Source organism: Nerophis ophidion, linkage group LG02 (assembly GCF_033978795.1).
Source record: "Nerophis ophidion isolate RoL-2023_Sa linkage group LG02, RoL_Noph_v1.0, whole genome shotgun sequence".
NCBI lineage: Eukaryota > Metazoa > Chordata > Actinopteri > Syngnathiformes > Syngnathidae > Nerophis > Nerophis ophidion.
The window spans coordinates 87,590,773-87,617,478 of NC_084612.1; the positions used below are offsets into that span (position 1 = coordinate 87,590,773).

A 26,706-nucleotide genomic window follows, 5' to 3' on the forward strand; every position below is an offset into this window, starting at 1 on the left:
GGAGAAGATGTCGCCCTTTGAGACATTTGTGATTGAGGGCTATATAAGTGAACTATGATTGATCGAAAAGGGTATCGAAATATGGTACTATTTGATTTGATGTAAACCGGTACTCCCGACTAAATTTGTTCAGTCCCAAGAGCACTGAATAAGAAAAAAAAAACAACTGCATGCAAATAATAACTATACAAGGCTCAAAAAGGCAGCAGCATAGAAGGAGCCTTTCAAAACGTGAACCCAGAATACAATTTCTGTTTTCACAGCTGCTGTTCAGCTGGTGCTAACTCAGCCGGTCCGGACAGTGACCTCTGACCTCGTGACCATGTTGATAGCGCTTTACAAGGTCCACCTGCCAGGTCCGACTGGCATTTGTTGCGCTACCTTGGAAGCATGTCACTGGCTCAAGATGACACTTTTTTAATCCCCCAAAATCCAACACGTATGTAGCAAATAGTGGTTTGAGAGAACAGTGGAAACTCGATTTATAAACCTTTCGATGTGCAAACTTTTAGAATGACGAACTTTTGGATCGAGCCAAATATGCCTCTGTGTGCGAACCATGTCTCTGTGTACGAACATTTCATTCATTCATTCATTTTGTGTGCCACGGGGTGCGGCCATTTAGGAGAGGCGGGTTGGGGGGGAGACCCTGCCCCAAGTGGAGCAGTTCAAGTACCTCTGAGTCTTGTTCACGAGAGGGAAAAGTGGATTGTGACGTCTTTAGTAATGCGGACGCTGTATCAATCCGTTGTAGTGAAGAAGGAGCTGAGCCGGAAGGCAAAGCTCTCAATTTACCTGGTGATCTACGTTCCCATCCTCACCTATGGTCATGAGCTTTGGGTTATGACCGAAGGGACAATATCACGGGTACAAGCGGCCGAAATGTGTTTCCTCAGTCGTGAGGCAGCCCTTAGAGATAGGGTGAGAAGCTCTGCCATCTGAGGGAAGCCCAAATTAAAGCAACTGCTCCTCCACATCGAGAGGAGCGCGATGGTTCGGGAATTAGGTCAGGATGCCACCCGAACGCCTCCCTAAGGAGGTGTTTAGAGCAGGACACGTTGGGAGGACTATGTCCTTCAGCTGGCCTGGGAACGCCTCGGGATCCCCCGGGAAAAGCTGGACAAAGTGGCTGGGGAGAGGGAAGTCTGGGCTTCCCTGCTTAAGCAGCTACGTCCACGACCCGACCTCGGATACGCGGAAGAAGATGGATTGAGCCCCTTATGTCACATCCTTTTTACGTGGTCCTTTAGTCGGTTGCCACTTCTCAGTGTTTCAGCATGCGTTTCTTTTCTTGCCATTCTCCAAGTTTTGTCTGGTCTTCTTGCTCAATATGGGCCCAAAAAAAGCCTAAAAACCAGCCTGGAAAGGAGTATGGAATCGCTGTGGACTTACAGATTTTGAGCTCCATCCTATCTTGCCGATTGTATTGTACCATATGTCCCGGCAAGAAATCTGCGTTCAAAAGACTCCGGCTTATTAGTGATTCCTAGAGCTCAAAAAAAGTCTGCGGGCTATAGAGCGTTTTCCGTTCGGGCTCCAGTACTCTGGAATGCCCTCCCGGTAACAGTTCGAGATGCTACCTCAGTAGAAGCATTTAAGTCTCATCTTAAAACTCATCTGTATACTCTAGCCTTTAAATAGACCTCCTTTTTAGACCAGTTGATCTGCCGCTTCTTTTCTTTCTCCTATGTCCCCCCCTCCCTTGTGGAGGGGGTCCGGTCCGATGACCATGGATGAAGTACTGACTGTCCAGAGTCGAGACCCAGGATGGACCGCTCGTCGGGACCCAGGATGGACCGCTCGCCTGTATCGGTTGGGGACATCTCTACGCTGCTGATCCGCTTGAGATGGTTTCCTGTGGACGGGACTCTCACTGCTGTCTTGGAGCCACTATGGATTGAACTTTCACAGTATCATGTTGGACCCGCTCGACATCCATTGCTTTCGGTCCCCTAGAGGGAGGGTGTTGCCCACATCTGAGGTCCTCTCCAAGGTTTCTCATAGTCAGCATTGTCACTGGCGTCCCACTGAATGTGAATTCTCCCTGCCCACTGGGTGTGAGTTTTCCTTGCCCTTTTGTGGGTTCTTCCGAGGATGTTGTAGTCGTAATGATTTGTGCAGTCCTTTGAGACATTTGTGATTTGGGGCTATATAAATAAAGATTGATTGATTGATTGATTGAGAGGAGTAAGCCACTGCCCCTCCCCACCACCTGCTCTCTCTTCTTCGCCTCATGTCTCTCCCCTAGTCATACTTTTTCACTTTTTGTAAATTGTTTTAGCAATGTGGTTGGTAACGTTTCCGAGAGCACCGAAGGGAATTTTGTGTGTTTGTGTGTGTTGACGGTTTAGCTTGCCGTTGCTTTTTTGTTATTTTGATAAAGAGATTGCTGATCCATTACACCAGGGGTGTCCAACTTGTTGTCACTGAGGGCCAATTCGCAGTTTTGGCTGCCCTCAGAGGGTCGCTTGTAACTGTGAATAATTTCTGAATATAGATGTATAGAGATTCATCTCATGATATTGTACAATTGCTTATGCATTTTATTACCGTATACATTTTTTTATTACATACACTGTAGGCTGCATGGTGGAACAGGGTTTAGTGCATGTGCCTCACAATACGAAGGTCCTGAGTAGTTCTGAGTTCAATCCCAGGCTCGGGATCTTTCTGTGTGGAGTTTGCATGTTCTCCCCGTGACTGAGTGGGTTCCCACCGGGTACTCCGGCTTCCTCCCACCGCCAAAAACATGCACCTGGGGATAGGTTGATTGGCAACACTAAATTGGCCCTAGTGTGTGAATGTTCTGTTTATCTGTGTTGGCCCTGCGATGAGGTGGCGACTTGTCCAGGGTGTACACCTCCTTCCGCCCGATTGTAGCTGAGATAGGCGCCAGCGCCCCCCGCGACCCCAAAAAGGGAATAAGCGGTAGAAAATGGATGGATGGCACAGTAAAATTCAGGCAACTGACCTTAGTCCATTGTCATTTTTAGACTGTACAATTTGATGGATAACTTGCTTTGAAATCAAATGTGAAACAGATTGATATTTGTATTAAAATGTATGATAGCATTATGTTTATTGCGATTATTATACAATACTAAAGTTTAAAAGATATGCAATTGCATGTATTTTTTTCGGCCAAAATGGAAAGAACACATTTGGTGAGAAAAGATAACGTACTTTATTAACGCATTTTGGTTCAAGGCTTCTGTGGGCCACATTAAATGTTGTGGCGGCCCAGTTTGATTTATGTTCATACATTAAAGTGTTTTCAAAGTCTGCATGATTTTACTAAAACAGGATTTTGGTTGTGGCGAGAAACAAGTACTGTATTTTCTGGACTATAGAGCGCATCGGGATATAAGCCACACCCATTAAATTCTTGAACAAATATTGTTTTCCCATATATTTGCCGCACTTGTCTATAAGCCATATATATATATGTGACAAAAAATTGTATTTACCCAGTAATAATCCATAAATGTTTATTTACAAACCTTGATTGTTTCCAAACGGTGCCTGTAACATGGCAGCAAAAGGGCTGATCAAACAAAACAGAAGTCATCGTCAATAGCTGCGGAAGCTGGCTCTTGATTGATTGATTGATACTTTTATTAGTAGTTTGCACAGTACAGTACATATTCCGTATAATTGACCACTAAATGGTAAGACCCGAATAAGTTTTTCAACTTGTTTAAGTCGGGGTCCACGTTAATCAATTCAACCAGCTAAACAGACTCAACTCCACTGTGACGTTTCTGTGAATTTATTGAGGAATTTGTGAAACTAAAACAATACAAATTGTGAGGTAATGACACTTAGACACTCGTAAACGTGTTAGCATATTAACTAATACACATTACGATAGCACGTTCAAATACTAGGGGTGTAACGGTACACAAAAATTTCGGATCGGTATGTACCTCGGTTTAGAGGTCAGGTTTCGGTTTATTTTCGGTACTGTGAGAAAACAACAACATTTTTTGGGGGGGTTATTTATTTATCAAATTTGCAAAACCTTGCACCAAAAATATTTTTCTAAGTGGAATATTTGATGTGAAGTAATGGGAACCTTGGATAGGTCAATAATTCATAATAACATTGATTTTGATTCAATATTATGTTTTCAGAAATGACAGTTTGAGACAAAAAAAACCAGCTTTGTTTTATTAGTCAACATTGCAACTTTTTCTAAATTACATTTACCCTCTAAAGGGGAACATCATCACCAAACCTCTGCAAGCGTCAATATATACCTTGATGTTGCAGAAAAAAGACCATGTATTTTCTTAAGCGATTTCCGAACTCTAAATGGGTGAATTTTGGCAAATTAGACGCCTTTCTGTATATCGGTCTTTTAGCGATGACGTCAGAACGTGACGTCACCGAGGTAACACACCCGCCATATTAATTTTCACATTACAAACACCGGGTCTCAGCTCTGTTTTTTTCCGTTTTTTTCGACTATTTTTTGGAACCTTGGAGACATCGTGCCTCGTCGGTGTGTTGTTGGAGGGATTAACAACACTAACAGGGAGGGATTCAAGTTGCACCACTGGCAAGAAATCTGCCGCCAGACCCCCATTGAATGTGCCAGAGTATCTTCACATTTGACCGGCGATGCTAAGACAGACATCAATCAATCAATCAATGTTTACTTATATAGCCCTAAATCACTAGTGTCTCAAAGGGCTGCGACATGGCACAGAGATGTATGGATAACCTGCAGATGCATTTGCAACGATTAAGTCAACTAAATCACAAAGGTGAGTTTTGTTGATGTTGTTGACTTATGTGCTAATCAGACATATTTGGTCACGGCATGACTGCCAGCTAATCGATGCTAACATGCTATGCTAATCGATGCTAACATGCTATTTACGCTAGCTGTATGTACATTTGAAACTAGATACCCACATTTAATGCGAAACAAACACTTACCAATCGACGGATTTAAGTTGCTCCAGTGTCACAAGATGCGAAAGTCCTGATCGTTTGGTACGCACATTTTACCGGCGATGCTAATAAGGCAGCCATGCTATGGGCCACTTCATTAGGTACACCCACGCTATGGCCGAATAGCATCAATAGCTATTCGCTCAATAGCTTCAATTTCTTCTTCAATCTCGTTTTCGCCCCAAGAGCTAGCTTCTGTAGCCGAGGATCGGACCGCCAAGTGCCCTGCCTTCGGCTGTCGCCCAGCTCACAATGCACCCGACCTCTATGGCCCCTGCTATGGGTGGTGAGCCCATTGGAGGGGTGACCCACGTTGCCTCTTCGGGCTGTGCCCGGCCGGGCCCCATGGGAACAGGCCCGGCCACCAGGCGCTCGCCATCGTGCCCCACCTCCGGGCCTGGCTCCAGAGGGGGGCCCCGGTGACCCGCGTCCGGGCGAGGGAAATCTGGGTCCATGGTTTTTCATCTTCATAAAGGTCTTCGAGCTGCTCTTTGTCTGATCCCTCACCTAGAACCTGTTTGCCTTGGGAGACCCTACCAGGGGGCTTTATGCCCCCGGACAACATAGCTCCTAGGATCATTGGGACACGCAAACTCCTCTACCACGATAAGGGTAGAGGAGGTGTTTAGGGCACGTCCAACCGGTAGGAGGCCACGGGGAAGACCCAGGACACGTTGGGAAGACTTATGTCTCCCGGCTGGCCTGGGAACGCCTCGGGATCCCCCGGGAAGAGCTAGACGAAGTGGCTGGGGAGAGGGAAGTCTGGGTTTCCCTGCTTAGGCTGTTGCCCCCGCGACCCGACCTCGGATAAGCGGAAGATGATGGATGGATGAATCTCGTTTTCGCTATCTGCCTCCATACTCCGACCATCTGTTTCAATACATGCGTAATCTGTTGAATCGCATAAACCGCTGAAATCCGAGTCTGAATCCGAGCTAATGTCGCTATATCTTGCTATGGTAACCGCCATGTTGTTTGTATTGGCAGCCCTGTATCACGTCACAGGGAAATGGATAGTGGTTTTGAAGATAGCGAAAATAAGGCACTTTAAAGCTTTATTTAGGGATATTCCGGGACCGGTAAAATTTGGAAAAAAACTTCAAAAAATACAACAAGCCACTGGGAACTGATTTTTATTGTTTTTAACCCTTTTGAAATTGTGATAATGTTCCCCTTTAAGCTTTTTTATTTCACTTTTGTTATGTTTTTGTTTATTTCAATAGTATTTTTAGAATGTGCCGTGGGTCTTTACAACATTAGCTGTGGGCCGCAAATGGCCTCCAGGGCACAATTTTGACACCCCTGCTATAGATAGTAAAAAATTAAATTAATAAATCTATGGATAAAAAGAAGAGCCTGGAGACGCACGCGCGTTTATCATAACTCTCTCGCTCTCTGCCCCTCCCTCACGAATGCTGCTGTTGCGTGCACAATGTGTTTTGTTTTTAACCCCTTCTTAACCCTGAACGTACATTGATAATACACGCAACCATAACTCAAAATGCCGGATATTTGGGGCAATTAAGAAACTCTGCCCTGACAGCCCCGCAAAAGAGGACATGTCGGGTGCTAGCAGCGATCGGGCTAGGATAGACTAACCTTACGTCCTCTTTTCACCTGACATGTCCTCTTTTGCAGGGCTGTCAGGGCAGAGTTTCTTAAATGCCTCAAATGTCTGGCATTCTGAGTATTGTTTACGCTACTTAAAGGCCTAATGAAAGCCACAACTACCGACCACGCAGTCTGATAGTTTATATATCAATGATGAAATATTAACACTGCAACACATACCAATACGGCCGCTTTAGTTTACTAAATTACAATTTTAAATTTCCCGCAGAGTTTCCTGTTGAAAACGTCGCAGAATGATGACGCGTGTTTGTGACGTTATTGGTTGGAGGGGAAATTTTAGCCCAGCACCACACACAGCTAAAAGTAGTCTCTTTTCATCGCATAATTACACAGTATTTTGGACATCTGTGTTGCTGAATCTTTTGCAAGTTGTGCAATTAATAATGGAGAAGTCAAAGTAGAAAGATGGAGGTGGGAAGCTTCTCGCCTTTAGCCGCACAAACACACGGTGTTTCCTTGTTTAAAATTCCCGGAGGTGAAGCTTTACTATGGATCAGAGCGGTCAAGCGAACATGGATCCCGACTACATGTGGACCGGCAGTTTTGGGTGAAAAAATTGTGGAAATAAGTCGCCTCTTATTGGAGAACAGCGGAGCTTCTGTCGTGCTGCTGCTGCCGTGACTTCCCTCAGAGACTGGCGTCAACACACCCTTGGACACACCTCCGACTATCAGGTACTATTTAACTCACTAAAACACTAGCAACACAATAGAAAAATAAGGGATTTGCCAGAATTATCCTAGTAAATTTGTCTAAAAAAACATCTGAATCGCTCCAAATGCAATCGCCTTTTTTTATTTTTTGTAGTCCGTCACTCTAAATTTCCTCATCCACGAATCTTTCATCCTCGCTCAAATTAATTGGGAAATTGTCGCTTTCTCGGTCCGAATAGCTCTTGCTGCTGGAGGCTCACATTATAAACAATGTGAGGTGCTCTGCAACCAGTGACGTCACGCGCGCATCGTCTGCTACTTCCGGTAAAGGCAAGGCTTTTTTATTAGCGACCAAAAGTTGCAAACTTTATCGTCGATGTTCTCTACTAAATCCTTTCAGCAAAAATATGGCAATATCGCGAAATGATCAAGTATGACACATAAAATGGACCTGCTATCTCCGTTTAAATAAGAAAATCTCATTTCAGTAGGCCTTTAATATGTCCGTCTGGAAACTCGTTCGGTACGCCTCCGCACCGAACCGAAACCCCCGTACCGAAACGGTTCAATACAAATACACGTACCGTTACACCCCTATCAAATACGCATGAAATCGTTCCTATGGACATCATACATGGGACAGTTTAGTAAGTATAAACAGCATTAGTTATATTGTAAAATTTACATACTTTGCTTGAATTGATGAATGAATAATCCATAAAAGGAGAAACGCTATGGACGTTTAGAACAGTGTTTTTCTACCTTTTTGGATCCAAGGCACATTTTTGTTCACTGAAAAAGGAGGAGGCACACCACCAGCAGAAAACATTAAAAATGTAAACTCGGTAGTTAATATTGACAGTAAAAAGTGGTGGCGACAGGACAAATTACACTGTTCCTTACACCCACCCAGCCCCTTCCCCATCCGTCCGCCTGTCCCGGCCGGCGCACCCTTCCCCCCCTGGAGAGGCACCACCTTAACTAACAATTTTTCTGGGGGAAACACTGCAAAGATTGTGGCTCTTTTGAACACCAACGTCCCCCTGACCATCCGCCTAACCGTGAAATAAGTTGTCATCGATCATGGCAATTGATGATGGAGGAAGTCGGACATCAAACCTTTCAATTCATAGATGCTCACCTTTCATCCACACTTATCAATAATGAACAGCACAGTTGTCTTATTCAATAAAACCACAGGAGATCCACTTATCACGGCCATTATTAATTCATGCAAACTTATCAGGGAACTGTACTCAACTTCAGCAAAAGGCGCCTGAACTCTTCTACATTTACTGCGGTACACTGGCTGTAAGTGTAGAGTGGGAGCGTTTCCACTAGCAAAGCGAAACGTGCGTGAGGGGTATTGCAGAGTTGCAGTGCTGAAATAGCAAGAGTGATCTGAAATGGCACTTCGTAGAAAACAGTGGGAGCGTAGCACACAGGATGTACGTACTGATGTAGAAGGTGCTGGGCGCCTGGGCGCCATCAAAGTTGATCTCCAGCAGGCTGCTGGTCTGAGGGTCGTGTCTCAGCCACAAGGCCACGCCCAGAATGACACATCCTGCGAGCTGCAAAACAACATAAAATATGTTACCTTTTGGCATTCGCCGAGCATAAAGCCCAATAAAAATAAAAATAAACTACCATGGAGAAATACAGAAAAACATGTGGAGGTCATAAGGAGAGTAGTAAGCAGCTCTAAGGGAACATCAACACTGCTATACACAACATTGTGGAGCGACCACCTGTTCTATCAATCCATCCATCCATTCTCAGCTGCATTCGGGCGGAAGGCGGGGTACACACTGGACAAGTCGCCACCTCATCGCAGGGCCAACACAGATAGACAACATTCACACACTAGGGCCAATTTAGTGTTGGACCACCTGTTATAGTTAAAGTAAAAGTACCACTGATAGTCTCTCACACACACACACACACACACACACACACACACACACACACACACACACACACACACACACACACACACACACACACACACACACACACACTAGGTGTGGTGGAATAACCTGTAATTGACTCATCCCCTTGCTCCACCCCCTGGGAGGGGAGGGGAGGGGAGCAGTGAGCAGCAGCGGCGGCCGCGCTCGGGAATCATTTTGGTGATTTAAACCCCAATTCCAACCCTTGATTCTGAGTGCCAAGCAGAGAGGTAATGGGTCCCATTTTTATAGTCTTTGGTATGACTCAGGGCAGACACTCTAACCACAAGGCCACTGATGTGTAATGATAGTAAGGGGAAATGATAATCGTAATCAAAGGTGCTGTCTCCACTTAAACACAAGATCATGTTTAAATACTGTGCTGGGAACTCATTTACAATTGTCAAATTACATACTCTGCTAATGTAGCATCATTTGAAAAGTTACCCGCTAGAGAATGAGGAGCGCTTGAAACTGCATGTCAACATCTACGTTTGGTGCCACACCAACAAAATGCCGAAGCAACTATTTCCACATCAACACAGTATGAAAAAAAAAGTCAACAGAAGGAGATATCGTCCTCGGGAACCTGTTATGCAGCTCATTTTTATTTGACAGTTACTGAAATATCTTGTGTGAAATCATGCACAAAAGTGCACTTTATTTGTTTTAAACTATTGTAGTGGCGTTCTGTACAAAAAGTGCACTTTAATTTACTGTTGTTTTGATATGTCATCTTACTGACATCATGCACACAAGTGCACTCATAGCTTGTTTTAAAATGTCTCTGACAATCTTGCACTTTCTGTTTTAAAATGACATGAATGTTTGTGCCACTGCTTAATTACAGTTTAACAGTTTGACTTAGTTGCGAATGTTTTAATGTAGACACATAGAATCATCAAACTGCTGTGATTATATGCATCAAGTGTTCATTCAAGTCTAAGGCATAATATCGAGATATATATCGTGTATCGTAGGGGTGTAACGGTACACAACATTTTTGGTCCGGTACGTACCTTGGTTTAGAGATCACGGTTCGGTTCATTTTCGGTACAGTAAGAAAACAACAAAATATAAATTTATTGGTTATTTATTTACCAAATTTGTAAACAATGGCTTTATCCTTTTAACATTGGGAACACTATAATAGTTTTGGCCACGTTAAGCCACATTAAACTGCCTCAAGTTGTTGCTTTGATTGAATAAAATGACAAAACCTTTCTTCAACATATAAAAAGTGCAACATTAAACACTTTCAAGTCAACTCATCATGCTTCATTTATTACAGCATTTGGGAAGCCTGTAGTTGACTTTTATTATGTAAATGTTATATTTTTATCAACATGTGATAGCATGGACCCTACCATTCAAAAGTAGGCTGCTACATTATTAATGATTAATGTAACTATTGCTGAAAAATAGTACAATAGCAATAGGAGAGACTATTCATCCCTGAACACCATGGAGTTCAATGAAATAACAGACAGACAGGGCTTTGCTGCCCCTAACACACACACGCAGCAAAATTAGCTAACGTTACGCTAAAAGCTAATTAGCCTTCACCTCAAGCCAGAACTGCGAGGTGAATTTGGGGCGAGTACGCTGTCCGCTGCTCCCCTGCTAAACATATATCTGCTTGACGCTGAAGCTTTGACTACATCGCTCTGAATACGCACTGTTGATTGGCTTTGTATGTAACCAATCAGATGGTTGTGTGGGTGGGTCAATGCTGGGTGCTGACACAAAGGCAGAAAGCAGACCAGCTTGTGCAGACTTTTGCTCACAAACTCCTTCGGTACACCCGCGTGCTGAACCGAAACCCCCGTACCGAAACCGTTCAATACAAATACACGTATTTACCCCTAGTGCATTGGTGTCAAACTCTGGTCATTTGGCCCTTGAGGTAATATCAAAAGCTGGCCGGTATTATACAGGGGCGGTGCTGCTGTAACAACGCATTTGCCAACCCTCACGATTTACCCGAGAGACTCCCAAATTTCACTGCCCCTCCCAAAAATCTCCCGGGTCAACAAGTCTTCAGAATTTCTACCTATTTCCACCCGGACAACAATATTGGGGGCGTGCCTCGAAGGCACTGCCTTTAGCGTCTTCTACAACCTGTCGTCACGTCCGCTTTTCCGCCATACAAACAACATGCCGGCCCAGTCACATAATATCTGCGGCTTTAACACACACGAATGAATGCAAAGCATACTTGGTCAACAGCCATACAGGTCACACTGAGGGTGGCCACTGCTCCCCTCACCTCCAAGGGGGTGATCAAGGGTGATTGGTCAAATGCAGAGAATATTTTCGCCACATCTAGTATGTGTGTGACAATCATTGGTACTTTAACTTTAACTTTATAAACGACTAACACTGTTACAAATATGCGCCACACTGTGAAGCCACACCAAACAAGAATGACAAACACGTTTCGGGAGAACATCTGCACCGTAACACAAGTAATACCCAGAAACCCTTGCAGCACTAACTCTTCCTGGACGCCACAATATACACCCCCGCTACCCCCCCCAATTTTTATTTAAATTTTATTTGATATGCCATTGATTATTTTAATTATCATTGATAGGTTGAAACTCGACTTTGCATGTCACTATAAAGTTATATGAGCCTTGCTTGTTCAATACTCAATGTAAAACTTGTTTGGATCCCTCTTAAAAGGTTAATTTTTCCAACCTTGGCCCGCGGCTTTGTTCCGTTTGAAATTTTGGCCCACTCTGTATTTGAGTTTGACACCCCTGCCCTAGTGGCCTAAAAATATCGAGATTTTTAAAAAAGGCCATGTCGCCCAGCCCTAGTACGCCATAAATACCGGTGCGCTCTATAGTCCGGAAAACACGGTAATAACAGCTTTATTTTGAAATGTATGATACTTTTTTTAGCCTTTGTAAAAGAAATATATGCATCATCGCCGATTATACGTCATGTTGATGCTGTCCCGGCCACGCCCCCACCTCCACAAGTATATTTGCAAATTGTAGGAAACTCTGCTACGTATGGTTGATTACTCACTTTTCTGGGTAGGAACTTGAGCAGAGAGGAACAATTCACTTTGAAATGTCCCAGTCTTCATGAATGCGGCATACAGTATTTTGGCATTAGCGTTCAACGTTGCTGTGTTCCAAGTCTTTGTGGTTGCAAGAGACTTGGTCGGAAACATGGACAGCATTCTGGTTATTGTAGCGCGTCACATCATAACACTACACCCGAAATAAAACCTCTGCAACCGTTTCCTGCCCAAGTGAGTCACAGCGATGTCTCGGCGCGGCTGAACGTCCACGCAAACAAGCCGCGATTGCATGAAGACAAGGAGAGCAAACACCCTCTTTACAGTTTACAGGCGTCGTCATCTCCATGTCTCCGTACACCATCGGCACTGGGGGTGGGGGGGGGGGGCAGACGAGACAGACTCCCCTCGCTTGTCCGTGTTCCGCTGGCCTGAGCGAACGCCATTCCGAGAGTGAAGGACAACCGCTGCCTGGCAACCGCAGCAACACAGCGGCAGCCAAGAAATTCAACACGCGCGCACATCAATGCGCTAGTAACGGGCCCCCCCTCCACCTCACATGGGAGTTACCAGTGAGACAAGTCAGAGTGCTGTAAGAAGCTTAAAATGTAAACACCCTCGCTGCCTAATAAAACTCAAACTGTACGCCGTTAGCTTTGTTGTTTTGTGTCAGACTGACAAAGATTCCACAGCAGGACAGGATTACAGCAAGAAAGACAGTAGAGGGGTGGTGCATAGGCCTTTCGGTGAGGATCTGGAAATAGGCGCAGATACAGGAATATATTTAGTGTTCCAATTTGAATTCTGGCTATACATGCTCATTATAGTGTCAACAACGAGGGTGTCCAAACTTTTTCCTGCTGAGGGACACACACTGGGAAAAAAAGCATGCTGGGCCATTTTGATATTTTTTCCTTTTCAAACCTAAAACAATATAAATATTTTTCATGTTTGGTCTCAGGGACCCGGAAGCGTTTCAGCCAGAAAAAAATGGTAAAAAAAATAATGTATTCATTTATTTTTTCTGATTAATCAGTCAATAGTTTTTTTTTCATGTTTTATGTCTTTTTGTGAAGAAACCCCTGTTTTGTTTTTGTTTTTGAAGGCAAAAACTAAATATATGCACTTTTTCCCCCTAAAAATGTTGAGTGGAATATTTGATGTAAACTAATTGGAGCCTTAAATAGGTCAATAATTCATAACATTCATTTTAACTCAACATTTTTTTTTTAAACAGTTAAAAAAAAAATCCAACAAAATTTTCAGGGATCCAAAAGGTCCTTACCTTTGATTTTTTTTATACATTTTTTGTTACTTTAAATGCTTAGACTTCTAGATCAACTTTCGATCAAACCATCGATTATAAGTTATAAGACGCTGAGATCATTATCCATGCGTTTGTTACGTCTCGCCTCGACTACTGTAACGTATTATTTTCGGGTCTCCCCATGTCTAGCATTAAAAGATTACAGTTGGTACAAAATGCGGCTGCTAGACTTTTGACAAGAACAAGAAAGTTTGATCACATTACGCCTGTACTGGCTCACCTGCACTGGCTTCCTGTGCACTTAAGATGTGACTTTAAGGTTTTACTACTTACGTATAAAATACTACACGGTCTAGCTCCATCCTATCTTGCCGATTGTATTGTACCATATGTCCCGGAAAGAAATCTGCGTTCAAAGGACTCCGGCTTATTAGTGATTCCCAAAGCCCAAAAAAAGTCTGCGGGCTATAGAGCTTTTTCATTTCGGGCTCCAGTACTCTGGAATGCCCTCCCGGTAACAGTTCGAGATGCCACCACAGTAGAAGCATTTAAGTCTCACCTTAAAACTCATTTGTATACTCTAGCCTTCAAATAGACTCCCTTTTTAGACCAGTTGATCTGCCGTTTCTTTTCTTTTTCTCCTATGTCCCACTCTCCCTTGTGGAGGGGGTCCGGTCCGATCCGGTGGCCATGTACTGCTTAACTGTGTATCGGCTGGGGACATATCTGCGCTGCTGATCCGCCTCCGCTTGGGATGGTTTCCTGCTGGCTCCGCTGTGAACGGGACTCTCGCTGCTGTGTTGGATCCGCTTTGGACTGGACTCTCGCGACTGTGTTGGATCCATTGTGGATTGAACTTTCACAGTATCATGTTAGACCCGCTCGACATCCATTGCTTTCCTCCTCTCCAAGGTTCTCATAGTCATCATTGTCACAGATGTCCCACTGGGTGTGAGTTTTCCTTGCCCTTATGTGGGCCTACCGAGGATGTGGTAGTGGTTTGTGCAGCCTGTTTGAGACACTAGTGATTTAGGGCTATATAAGTAAACATTGATTGATTGATTGATTGATTAGGAGTTAAATGTTTATATATTTTATTTTCAGACTAATCATGATTCTTATTTGGAACAATTCTAAATCAATTAAAAAAAAACTAAATTATATTTTTTCTTTAAATTCTATTTTTTTGATTTTGTTATTTTTTAATCTGTCCTGTCCAGCCAAATCATATAGTTGATGTAGATGATAATATCTGCTGTACAGATTTACTTTAGAAAAGAGAAGTGGTGGATACTTCTCTTGTTGCATTATTTGTATTTGACTTTATGAAATGTTTGGGTAGCATTTGATTAAACAAAACATTTTTAGTAATAAAGAAATTGATCAGAGCTGTTTGTCTATTCTATGGAGGAATGCAGTTACTAATATAACTGGAATATAATATTTTTTTAAAAGTCTTGATTTTATATCAACAATCCTTACCCCAAGAACCGAAACAATTTGTGTGGTGCCCAAAAATTTGCAGCCCTGTAAGTTATTATTTTTTAATATTTTTTTGTTCGATTGTTTAATGTCTTTTTTTTTTATCATAGAACACTTATTTTTTTATGGCAAACAAAATATGTAACATTTTCCCCCCAAAAAATATTTCAAAGTGGAATATTTGATGTGAAGTAATTGGAGCTTTCAATAGACAACATTGATTTTGATTTTTTATTTTTCATCACGGGCAGCATGGTGGCGGAGGGGTTTGTGCATGTGCCTCACAATACGAAGGTCCTGAGTAGTCCTGGGTTCAATCCTCCCACCTCCTAAAACATGCACCTGGGGATAGGTTGATTGGCAACACTAAATTGGCCCCAGTGTGTGAATGTTGTCTGTCTATCTGTGTTGGCCCTGTGATGAGCTGGCGACTTGTCCAGGGTGTGTACCGCCTTCCGCCCGAATGCAGCTGAGATAGGCTCCAGCACCCCCCGTGACCCCAAACGGGACAAGCGGTAGGAAATGGATGGATGGATGTTTCATCAATGAAGAAAACAGTCACATGGCAGCTTTAAGAGTCAACATTGCAACTTTTTCCTCTTTATTTCCCCAGTTTGCACTTTTATTTCACTTTTTTTTGTCAAAGTATTTTTAGAGGTGCTGCGGGCCGTTAAAAGAGTAACTCCGCGCCGCAGATGGCCGCACTTTGGACTCCATCCATCCTTCCATCTTCTTCCGCTCATCCGAGGTCGGGTCGCGGGGGCAGCAGCCTAAGCAGGGAAGCCCAGACTTCCCTCTCCCCAGCCACTTCGTCTAGCTCTTCCCGGGGGATCCCGAGGCGTTCCCAGGCCAGCCGGGAGACATAGTCTTCCCAACGTGTCCTGGGTCTTCCCCGTGGCCTCCTACCGGTTGGACGTGCCCTAAACACCTCCCTCGGGAGGCGTTCGGGTGGCATCCTGACCAGATGCCCGAACCACCTCATCTGGCTCCTCTCGATGTGGAGGAGCAGCGGCTTTACGTTGAGTTCCTCCCGGATGACAGAGCTTCTCACCCTATCTCTAAGGGAGAGCCCCGCCAAACGGCGGAGGAAACTCATTTCGGCCGCTTGTACCCGTGATCTTATCCTTTCGGTCATGACCCAAAGCTCATGACCATAGGTGAGGATGGGAACGTAGATCGACCGGTAAATTGAGAGCTTTGCCTTCCGGCTCAGCTCCTTCTTCACCACAACAGATCGGTACTCCTCTGGTCTCTAACTTCTATGGATTTTCCAGGACAAATTCGCCACCATATGTCTATCACGCGAACAAGTTCTAAAGCTGCAATCATGTCCGAAGACCCCCGACGCCCGTGTAAGCAGTTCCAGACAAAAAGAAGACACATGATGGCGAGCACACGCTGATTGCTTGACCATCTGTTGCGCATGTAGTCGCACATTCCACCAGTTCGCTGCAGCTAACGTCTTTGCTTATGCTTTCACAAGTGTACCGTGAGACGGGCAAAACACGACCAAGTCCAGGCGCCCGGTTGTCCAATCAGAGCGAGGCGGGCAACATGACCAAGCTGGGGGGGGGTGCTATTTTAGTAGGGAGGGGGGTAGGGCCGACAGAATGCAGGGCATGCTGGAGGAATGGGGGATGGGGTGTGGTCTCCATTTTCCCACAAGACCCCTCTAACACCCAAAGGAGGCTTTCCTCCCACCACTTGCAACCTCTTAACCCTCTCAGTGTCCAAGAGTGATTTATGGAAACAGGAGGTCGGCTGATGGAGCGCACGTTTCCTTCGCGGCGACCGGACTAATCGGCTGCGAGCGGTGCATTCATTTTGCGCTAAAAGCTCCAAAGTGGCCTGGCGTGTTAAAAAGCCAGCATGGTGGGTGGGTGGGGGTTGCAGTAAGACACTTTGCAACATACGGACGCCATTGTTACACCTAATTGAGCTCATGAAACAACACTTTGCATCACAGCCTGGTTAAACGTTTTTTCTGCATATTATCATGGTTGCTGGCGCTTTTCTCAAACAGTGGGGTGGGGGTGGGGCAATGTGAGGTGTCAGGGGGGCGTGAGAAGTAGTCTTTTCAGGATTATTGAATTTTTCCTGTTTTGAGTAGCACACAGACGTCACTTGGTAATTGTGTGGTCATTTCAGCTAATCTTTTTCATAAACATTTCCCAGAAAAAGCTAGTCCGGTTACTTTTAGACCTCCACCCCAGATCACACCTCACTCCAACCCACTTCTCCAAAGTGGGCTGTCTCAGGGTGGAGGACAGAGTAAAACAACTTGCACTGAGCCTAGTCTATAAAATCCGCTACAACCCCCTGATACCGAAGTACATGTCAAACTACTTCCTTATCGTAAATGACCGCCATAACCTCAACACCAGGGGGAGCTCCACAAATGATAATGATAAATGGGTTGTACTTGTATAGCGCTTTTCTACCTTCAAAGTACTCAAAGCGCTTTGACACTACTTCCACATTTACCCATTCACACACACATTCACACACTGATGGAGGGAGCTGCCATGCAAGGCGCCAACCAGCACCCATCAGGAGCAAGGGTGAAGTGTCTTGCTCAGGACACAACGGACGTGACAAGGTTGGTACTAGGTGGGATTTGAACCAGGGACGCTCGGGTTGCGCACGGCCACTCTTCCACTGCGCCACGTGTCAGGGGGGTGTGAGAAGTAGTCTTTTCAGGATTATTGAATCGTTTGTACTTTTTTTTTTTCCTGTTTTGAGTACCATACAGACGTCACTTGGTAATTCTGTGGTCATTTCAGCTAATCTTTTTCATAAACATTTCCCAGAAAAAGCTAGTCCGGTTACTTTTAGACCTCCACCCCAGATCACACCTCACTCCAACCCACTTCTCCAAAGTGGGCTGGCTCAGGGTGGAGGACAGAGTAAAACAACTTGCACTGAGCCTAGTCTATAAAATCCGCTACAACCCCCTGATACCGAAGTACATGTCAAACTACTTCCTTATCGTAAATGACCGCCATAACCTCAACACCAGGGGGAGCTCCACAAATGATAATGATAAATGGGTTGTACTTGTATAGCGCTTTTCTACCTTCAAGGTACTCAAAGGGCTTTGACACTACTTCCACATTTATCCATTCACACACACATTCACACACTGATGGAGGGAGCTGCCATGCAAGGCGCCAACCAGCACCCATCAGGAGCAAGGGTGAAGTGTCTTGCTCAGGACACAACGGACGTGACAAGGTTGGTACTAGGTGGGATTTGAACCAGGGACGCTCGGGTTGCGCACGGCCACTCTTCCACTGCGCCACGTGTCAGGGGGGTGTGAAAAGTAGTCTTTTCAGGATTATTGAATCGTTTTTACTTTTTTTTTTCCTGTTTTGAGTACCACACAGACGTCACTTGGTAATTCTGTGGTCATTTCAGCTAATCTTTTTCATAAACATTTCCCAGAAAAAGCTAGTCCGGTTACTTTTAGACCTCCACCCCAGATCACACCTCACTCCAACCCACTTCTCCAAAGTGGGCTGGCTCAGGGTGGAGGACAGAGTAAAACAACTTGCACTGAGCCTGGTCTATAAAATCCGCTACAACCCCCTGATACCGAAGTACATGTCAAACTACCTCCTTATCGTAAATGACCGCCATAACCTCAACACCAGGGGGAGCTCCACAAACCACGTTAAACCCAGATTCCGATCTAACAAAGGTCTTAACTCATTTTCTCTCTATGCCACAGAATGTGGAATGCACTCCCAACAGGTGGAAAAGTAAGTGCATCTCTATCCTCTTTCAAAACCGCTCTAAAACAACACCTGCAGGCAACTTCAACACTTTACTAACACCCTCCTCCATTCACATCTCATCTCCCCGGATTGTAAATAACCTAATGTAAATAATCAAATGTTTTTCTAATGCATATACTTGTTCTTATGCTAATTTTCCTGAAGGAACTCTCCTGAAGGAATCAAAGTAAGTATTATCTATCTGAACTCACCATGTTCTCTGCTCGTTGTACATATCCTGCTAAGTAAGACCTACACTGTTTCAATGTCCATTTCTCCGTTGATGCAATTGTTGATGACTGAAGTACTGATATCAACCAAAGCTCCTCATCCCACCCCCCGGATTGTAAATAATGTAAATAATTCAAAGTATATACTATGATAATTAACTTGTGTGATGACTGTATTATGCTGAAAGTATATGTTTATACCATGAAATGATTAACGTGGACCCCGACTTAAACAAGTTGAAAAACGTATTTGGGTGTTACCATTTAGTGGTCAATTGTACGGAATATGGACTGAACTGTGCAATCTACTAATAAAATATGTTAGATTAATTAACATAAATTAATCATGAATTGATTAACGTGAAACCGGACTTAAAACAAGTTGAAAAACTTATTCTGGTGTTACCATTTAGTGGCCAATTGTACGTAATATGTACCGTATCCAATCCAATTTATTTGTATAGCACATAAATGTTTCCAAAGTGCTCCACAACAATATTAAAAACAATATTCAAATATTATCCTTAGCTCCACCAATGACTGAATAAAAAATAAAACCAACATAAAAACAATATAAAAATAAATGATTAAAAACGATTTAAATAGAAATCAAAATATTAAAAAACACAGAAGACCACACAACTCTCATAGTGTTAAAAGCCCAAAAATAAAAGTGGGTCCTAAGACGAGACTTAAAACACTCCACTGTGGGAGCAGTTCTAAAATGGAGGGGCAAGGTGTTCCAGAGCATAGAGGTATTTAAAAGTTTACATTTCAATTACAATGTTAAAACAAACCAGAAATACAAGTTAAGTGCATTTTAAAAGGGTATACTTGCATTATTTTCATGTATTATCATTGCATCAGTGGTTGATTTGGTCTCCAAAAAAAGGCAATAATATTCTTTATAGGCAATAATTTGTAAGTAGGGGTATAACGGTAAACAAAAATTTCAATTCGGTACGTACCTTGGTTCAGAGGTCACGGTTCGGTTCATTTTCGGTACAGTAAAAAAATGACAAAATATACATTTTTTTATTATTTATTTAACAAATTTGCTAAATATTCCACCAAAAATATTTTTCTTAGTGGAATATTTGATGTGAAGTAATAGGAAACTTGGATAGGTCAATCATTCATAATAACATTGATTTTGATTCAATATTATGTCTTGAGCAAGGACAATTTGAAAGAAAAAAAAAACAGCTTTGTTTTATTAGTTAATGTTGCCACTTTTTCTAAATTACATTTAGCCTTTAAGCATTTTTATTTCACTTTTCTTTATTTTAATAGCATTTTTTAGAATGTGCCGTGGGCCTTTAAAACATTAGCTGTGGTTCGCAAATGGCCTACGGGGCACACTTTTGACACACTTGCTGTAGATAATAAATATAAAATCTGATAAATCTATGGGTAAAAAGCAGAACTTGGCGACGCATGCGCATTTATCATAACTCTCTCGCTCTCTCTGTCTCCACCCCTCCCTCACGAATGCTGCTGCGCGCACCACTTTTTTTTGTACCCCTTCTTAACCTTGAATGTACATTGAAAATAGACGCAACCCTAAATTAAAACACCGAACATTCGAGGCATTTGAAAAACTCTACCTGGACAGCTCCGCAAAAGGACATATCCCGTGAGAAGAGGACGTATGGTCAGTCTATCTACCAGTCCTTGCTAGCATGCCGTGTGTTGTTTTTTTGATTGATTGAAACTTTTATTAGTAGATTGCACAGTACAGTACATATTACGTACAATTGACCACTAAATGGTAACACCTCAATAAGTTTTTCAACTTGTTTAAGTATTATTGCTGGCAGTAAGTCGGACACGTTTCCAGTGAAGGTTGGACTCCGCCAAGGCTGTCCTTTGTCACCGATTCTGTTCATAACTTTTATGGACAGAATTTCTAGGCGCAGTCAAGGCGTTGAGGGGTTCCGGTTTGGTGGCCACGGGATTAGGTCTCTGCTTTTTGCAGATGATGTAGTCCTGATGGCTTCATCTGGCCGGGATCTTCAGCTCTCACTGGATCGGTTCGCAGCCGAGTGTGAAGCGACCGGAATGAGAATCAGCACCTCCAAGTCCGAGTCCATGGTTCTCGCCCGGAAAAGGGTGGAGTGCCATCTCCGGGTTGGGGAGGAGACCCTGCCCCAAGTGGAGGAGTTCAAGTACCTAGGAGTCTTGTTCACGAGTGGGGGAAGAGTGGATCGTGAGATCGACAGGCGGATCGGTGCGGCGTCTTCAGTAATGCGGACGTTGTATCGATCCGTTGTGGTGAAGAAGGAGCTGAGCCGGAAGGCAAAGCTCTCAATTTACCGGTCGATCTACGTTCCCATCCTCACCTATGGTCATGAGCTTTGGGTCATGACCGAAAGGATAAGATCACGGGTACAAGCGGCCCAAATGAGTTTCCTCCGCCGGGTGGCGGGGCTCTCCCTTAGAGATAGGGTGAGAAGCTCTGCCATCCGGGAGGAGCTCAACGTAAAGCCGCTGCTCCTCCACATCGAGAGGAGCCAGATGAGGTGGTTCGGGCATCTGGTCAGGATGCCACCCGAACGCCTCCCTAGGGATGTGTTTAGGGCACGTCCAGCTGGTAGGAGGCCACGGGGAAGACCCAGGACACGTTGGGAAGACTATGTCTCCCGGCTGGCCTGGGAACGCCTCGGGATCCCCCGGGAAGAGCTAGACGAAGTGGCTGGAGATAGGGAAGTCTGGGCTTCCCTGCTTAGGCTGCTGCCCCCGCGACCCGACCTCGGATAAGCGGAAGGTGATGGATGGATGAACTTGTTTAAGTAGGGGTCCACATAAATCAATTCATGGTGCATTGTTTACACAACGTGAGGCGCGCTACTTAATATGTCCGTATCGTTCGGTACACCTCCGATCCGAACCGAAACCCCCGTACCGAAACGGTTCAGTACAAATACATGTACCGTTACACCCCTATTTGTAGGTCAATATATTTTCAAGCAAAATGTGTTGTGGGCCCACGCCTAGGAAACTGGACTGCCGAAGAAGGATGTAATGATGCACGCCATTGTCTGTAGTGAAGTAAAGGGAATTATATTCATAGAGCGCTTTTCTGTAGTGCAGACCTGGGCAAAGTAAAGCCTGGTGGCCACACGCAGCCCGTTAAGCTTTTCAATCTGGCCCGCCGGTCATCCCCAAATATTTGTTTTTAGATCTTTAAGATGGAAAGTGTAGCTGCCATTATGATGTGCTGTGATGTTTGCTTCACGGTAGCAGAGGGGTTAGTGCGTCTGCCTCACAATACGAAGCTCCTGCAGTCCTGGGTTCAAATCCAGGCTCGGGATCTTTCTGTGTGGAGTTTGCATGTTCTCCCCGTGAATGCGTGGGTTCCCTCCGGGTACTCCGGCTTCCTCCCACTTCCAAAGACATGCACCTGGGGATAGGTTGATTGGCAACACTAAATTGGCCCTAGTGTGTGAATGTGAGTGTGAATGTTGTCTGTCTATCTGTGTTGGCCCTGCGATGAGGTGGCGACTTGTCCAGGGTGTACCCCGCCTTCCGCCCGATTGTAGCTGAGATAGGCGCCAGCGCCCCCCGCGACCCCACAAGGGAATAAGCGGTAGAAAATGGATGGATGGATGGATGTGATGTTTTCTAATGACCGTATGTCTTCAACTATACTAAGTATTTCAATGGTTGTTGTGGAGAGGCGGAGCCGACAGTGGGACAGGGCGGGGCACGCCTGGAGCAACACTGCAGCCATCAGCGTCAGGTGCGTGCACAACACACCAGCGCTCAATCGTTACATCTTCTGCTGCAGCATAAAAAGGGCGAGGGAGGAGTAATCGGGGCAGAAGTAGGAGAGGAACACCCCGACAACAACGACGACCACGAGAGCGACGAGATCGACCGAGAGAAAGATGAGCCCCCGCAGCAGACGCAGCCCCCGGACACCGAAAGGTGTGCCGCGACGACCAGGAAGAGCCAGCAAGCCAGAAATTGGCGCGATAGACTGGCAAGACATCTGATGTTTGTTGAAATAATAAACTCCAGTCAAACCTGCTATGATGAGTGCTGTAACGATCGGCACTGCAGGCAGGAAACCCGTCACAGTTGGAATCTGCGCTTTTGGATGATATACCAGTTACTATGGTAATCTAATTAGTCACCATGGTAATCTAGTTTGTTACAATGGTCATCTAGTTAGTTACTATGATAATGTACGTCACAGCAGCTCGGACGAGGCACCAAGCAGTGTGGGTGGGAAGCGTTTCCACAGACCCGGAGGGAGATTTTCACAAGAAAGTTCTAAGGCTTAGTACTGTACTGGCTCACCTGCACTGGCTTCCCGTGCACTTAAGATGTGACTTTAAGGTTTTACTACTTACGTATAAAATACTACACGGTCTAGCTCCATCCTATCTTGCCGATTGTATTGTACCATATGTCCCGGCAAGAAATCTGCGTTCAAAGGACTCCGGCTTGTTAGTGATTCCCAAAGCCCAAAAAAAGTCTGCGGGCTATAGAGCGTTTTCCGTTCGGGCTCCAGTACTCTGGAATGCCCTCCCAGTAACAGTTCGAGATGCCACCTCAGTAGAAGCATTTAAGTCTCACCTTAAAACTCATTTGTATACTCTAGCCTTTAAATAGACTCCCTTTTTAGACCAGTTGATCTGCCGTTTCTTTTCTTTTTCTTCTATGTCCCACTCTCCCTTGTGGAAGGGGTCCGGTCCGATCCGGTGGCCATGTACTGCTCGCCTGTGTATCGGCTGGGGACATCTCTGCGCTGCTGATCCGCCTCCGCTTGGGATGGTTTCCTGCTGGCTCCGCTGTGAACGGGACTCTCGCTGCTGTGTTGGATCCGCTTTGGACTGGACTCTCGCGACTGTGTTGGATCCATTGTGGATTGAACTTTCACAGTATCATGTTAGACCCGCTCGACATCCATTGCTTTCCTCCTCTCTAAGGTTCTCATAGTCATTATTGTCACCGATGTCCCACTGGGTGTGAGTTTTCCTTGCCCTTATGTGGGCCTACCGAGGATGTCGTGGTGGTTTGTGCAGCCCTTTGAGACACTAGTGATTTAGGGCTATATAAGTAAACATTGATTGATTGATTGATTGATTGATATTAGTTCATAGTTCACTGTTTGTTGCATTTTTGCCGCGTTTTACTCCATTGTAAAATATGTCGATTGAAAGGGGGTGTGGCATGCATATGTTGTCAATATTCAGTGTTGTATCGTTCATAGAATAATTTAAAATTCCATTACGTTTTTTAAAGCGGTCTGTCATAACATTTTTAGCATTCAATCCGACATTATTGTGAGGTTTTGTATTAGTGTTCTTAAAAGTAGTTACACTGGCCCCTAGACACATTTTTTCTCTAAATGTGGCATGCAAGTCAAAATAATTGCCCAGGCCTGCTCTAGTGACTCGAAGCACTTTTACATAGTGAAACCCAAAATCTGAGTTACATTCAAACCAGTGTGAGTGGCACTGGGAGCAAGTGGGTAAAGTGTCTTGCCCAAGGACACAACGGCAGTGTCTAGGATGGCGAAAGCAGGAAGGCAGTGAGAGGCAGCATGTCTGCAATGTGGACGTACTTTAATATATACGAGATATACTGTATCTCTGGACAGCTATTAAAAATGTGCAAAGTGCAAATACTAAGAGGCTTTTAGAAGGAGAGAAAATGCAGCTGAAACAACATCACGGTGCAAGTGTGATTCAGGCTTGCTGCAGTGACAGAAGTAAAGAGTAAAGTCTTCAATAACACCAGAAAAAAATGCTATATTTGGTGCTAGTAGTTTAAGGAAAAGTCACTAAAAGGATTAGGGAAGTCTCAACATTGGCAACAAAGTATATTGTACAATAACCCGTACTAATTGAAAAATAGATCAAAACAATATGAGGAAAATATGTGTTAATATGAGTTAATAATAACAGATTATTTTTTTAAATGTTTTTTATGCCTTTTTAAAATAACATGTATTCATCAGTGCAGAGTACGAAAATTATACGATGATGTCATATTAACCACACCTCTAACCACGCCCCTAATGCCCCAAGTATATTTGCAATCTGGGGAAAACCTTGTATTACAATGTGCAAGATGAGAATGTGTGTGTGTGTGTGTGTGTGTGTGTGTGTGTGTGTGTGTGTGTGTGTGTGTGTGTGTGTGAGTGTGAGATAGTCATTTGCGCTCTTCCTGTGGTACAAAAGTGACCAATGAGAGCTTCCTGGAGGACTAATAAAAACCATTAATGGTCATTCCAATGCCAGAATAGTTCCTACTGGCAGTCTTGAATCCAAAAAGTACTGTAATGTGCCACAACGAGACATGTGAACCCTGAAGACAAGGAATATTAGTGGTATTTATACTTTAACGCGTTATTATATTTGTGTATGCACCTATTATGGCTTAAACCCAAGCAGATTTTGTTTTTAAATTTTAATGCGGGCACTTTGAAGGCGTACTAATGTAGTAAATATTATTTAACAAGCTGCTCTGTGTCAGCCGAGATTGGAATGTTATTAAAGTGTTTGTGGTTGCACCCATCGAGGCTTGTTATCTGTGTGAGAGATAACACACACACACACATTGAAACACACACATTTGTAACAGGAACAACTGCAATGATGAGTGAAGCACTCAAACACAGTAAAGACATATTGACCACTGATGCAGAAACGATTGTGCAGTAAAAGCCTCAACAGCAACTCCCAAAAGAAATGAAAGAGCATCCCGGCGGTGGTTTTGAGGGCACGTCCGAATTGTAGGAGGAGACAAGGAAGACCCAGGTTCTCACTGTAGAGACTATGTCTCCCAGCTGGCCTTGGAGACGCCTCGGGAAGAGTTGGACGAAGTTGCCGGGGAGAGGGAAGTCTGAGCTTATCTGCTTAGGCTGCTGCGCCCGCGACCCGTCTTTGGATAAGCGGAAGTAGATGGATGGTTTGCACGCAAAACCCAAGTCTCGGTTTTATATGGATCATGTTAAAATGTGCATTAGTTACAGTGCTACTTGCGTTAATTTTCCTTCGAGCTTCAATGCTACCAAGACACTTAACAGGCATTTCAGTAGACTTTTTAACTGGAACTATATTGTTTTGCAAAAAATGTGAATGATACATCTTGATATGAATGATACGTCTTTGTTCTACTTTTGTAGCTGTATGTAGAAATGGCTGGTTGCATCAGCTCTGCTCTTTTAATGTTTTTAATGTCCTTTGTGTTCTTTGATGTTTCCCTCTTGTGTGATATGGTTATGAGTTTTTTTTCCCTTGGCCTCAGTCTGGACCACCTCTCCAGGGGCCCAGGCTTAGACCCCCCCAGCATTTACCCGTTTCTCACCTTTTTTGTAAGGGGCGCCAGAAGTTGGCGGACCCGTCAGCGATCCTGTTCTGTCTCCCTGTAATGTTTGTCTGTTTGTATTTCTGATTCTGATTTTCAACTATTCCTTCCGCAACCGTCTATTTTGGCAAGGCTGTATGACGCTTGTCGCTTTTGGGTGACGTATTGGTCGCATGAAAGGCTGCCTGATCGTTCAGACTGCAGTCACATCGCATAAATCCACATATGAAAGAGGCCTGAGTCGGATTTGACATATTACGAATTGCAGTGTTCACATTGACATTAAAAAATCCGATAGAAATAACGTCTGGGCCAAAAAAATAATTCGGGATTGGCCTGCAGTGTGAACAAAGCCTTAGTCTAATTCTGCTTCAAAGAAACGTCCAATAGCCTATCTGCTG

The 26,706-nt window shown here is 44.2% G+C and overlaps 1 protein-coding gene across 1 annotated transcript in view; it reads right to left on the bottom strand.

The window, feature by feature from the left end:
* The window catches only part of cd81a (CD81 molecule a), a 70,308-nt gene that overhangs the window by 35,714 nt on the left and 7,888 nt on the right, over window positions 1-26,706 (bottom strand). The window contains exon 2 of the mRNA XM_061893527.1: window positions 8,701-8,815. Coding sequence (XP_061749511.1) covers window positions 8,701-8,815 — 115 coding nt within the window. The remainder of the gene's footprint in view (window positions 1-8,700; window positions 8,816-26,706) is intronic.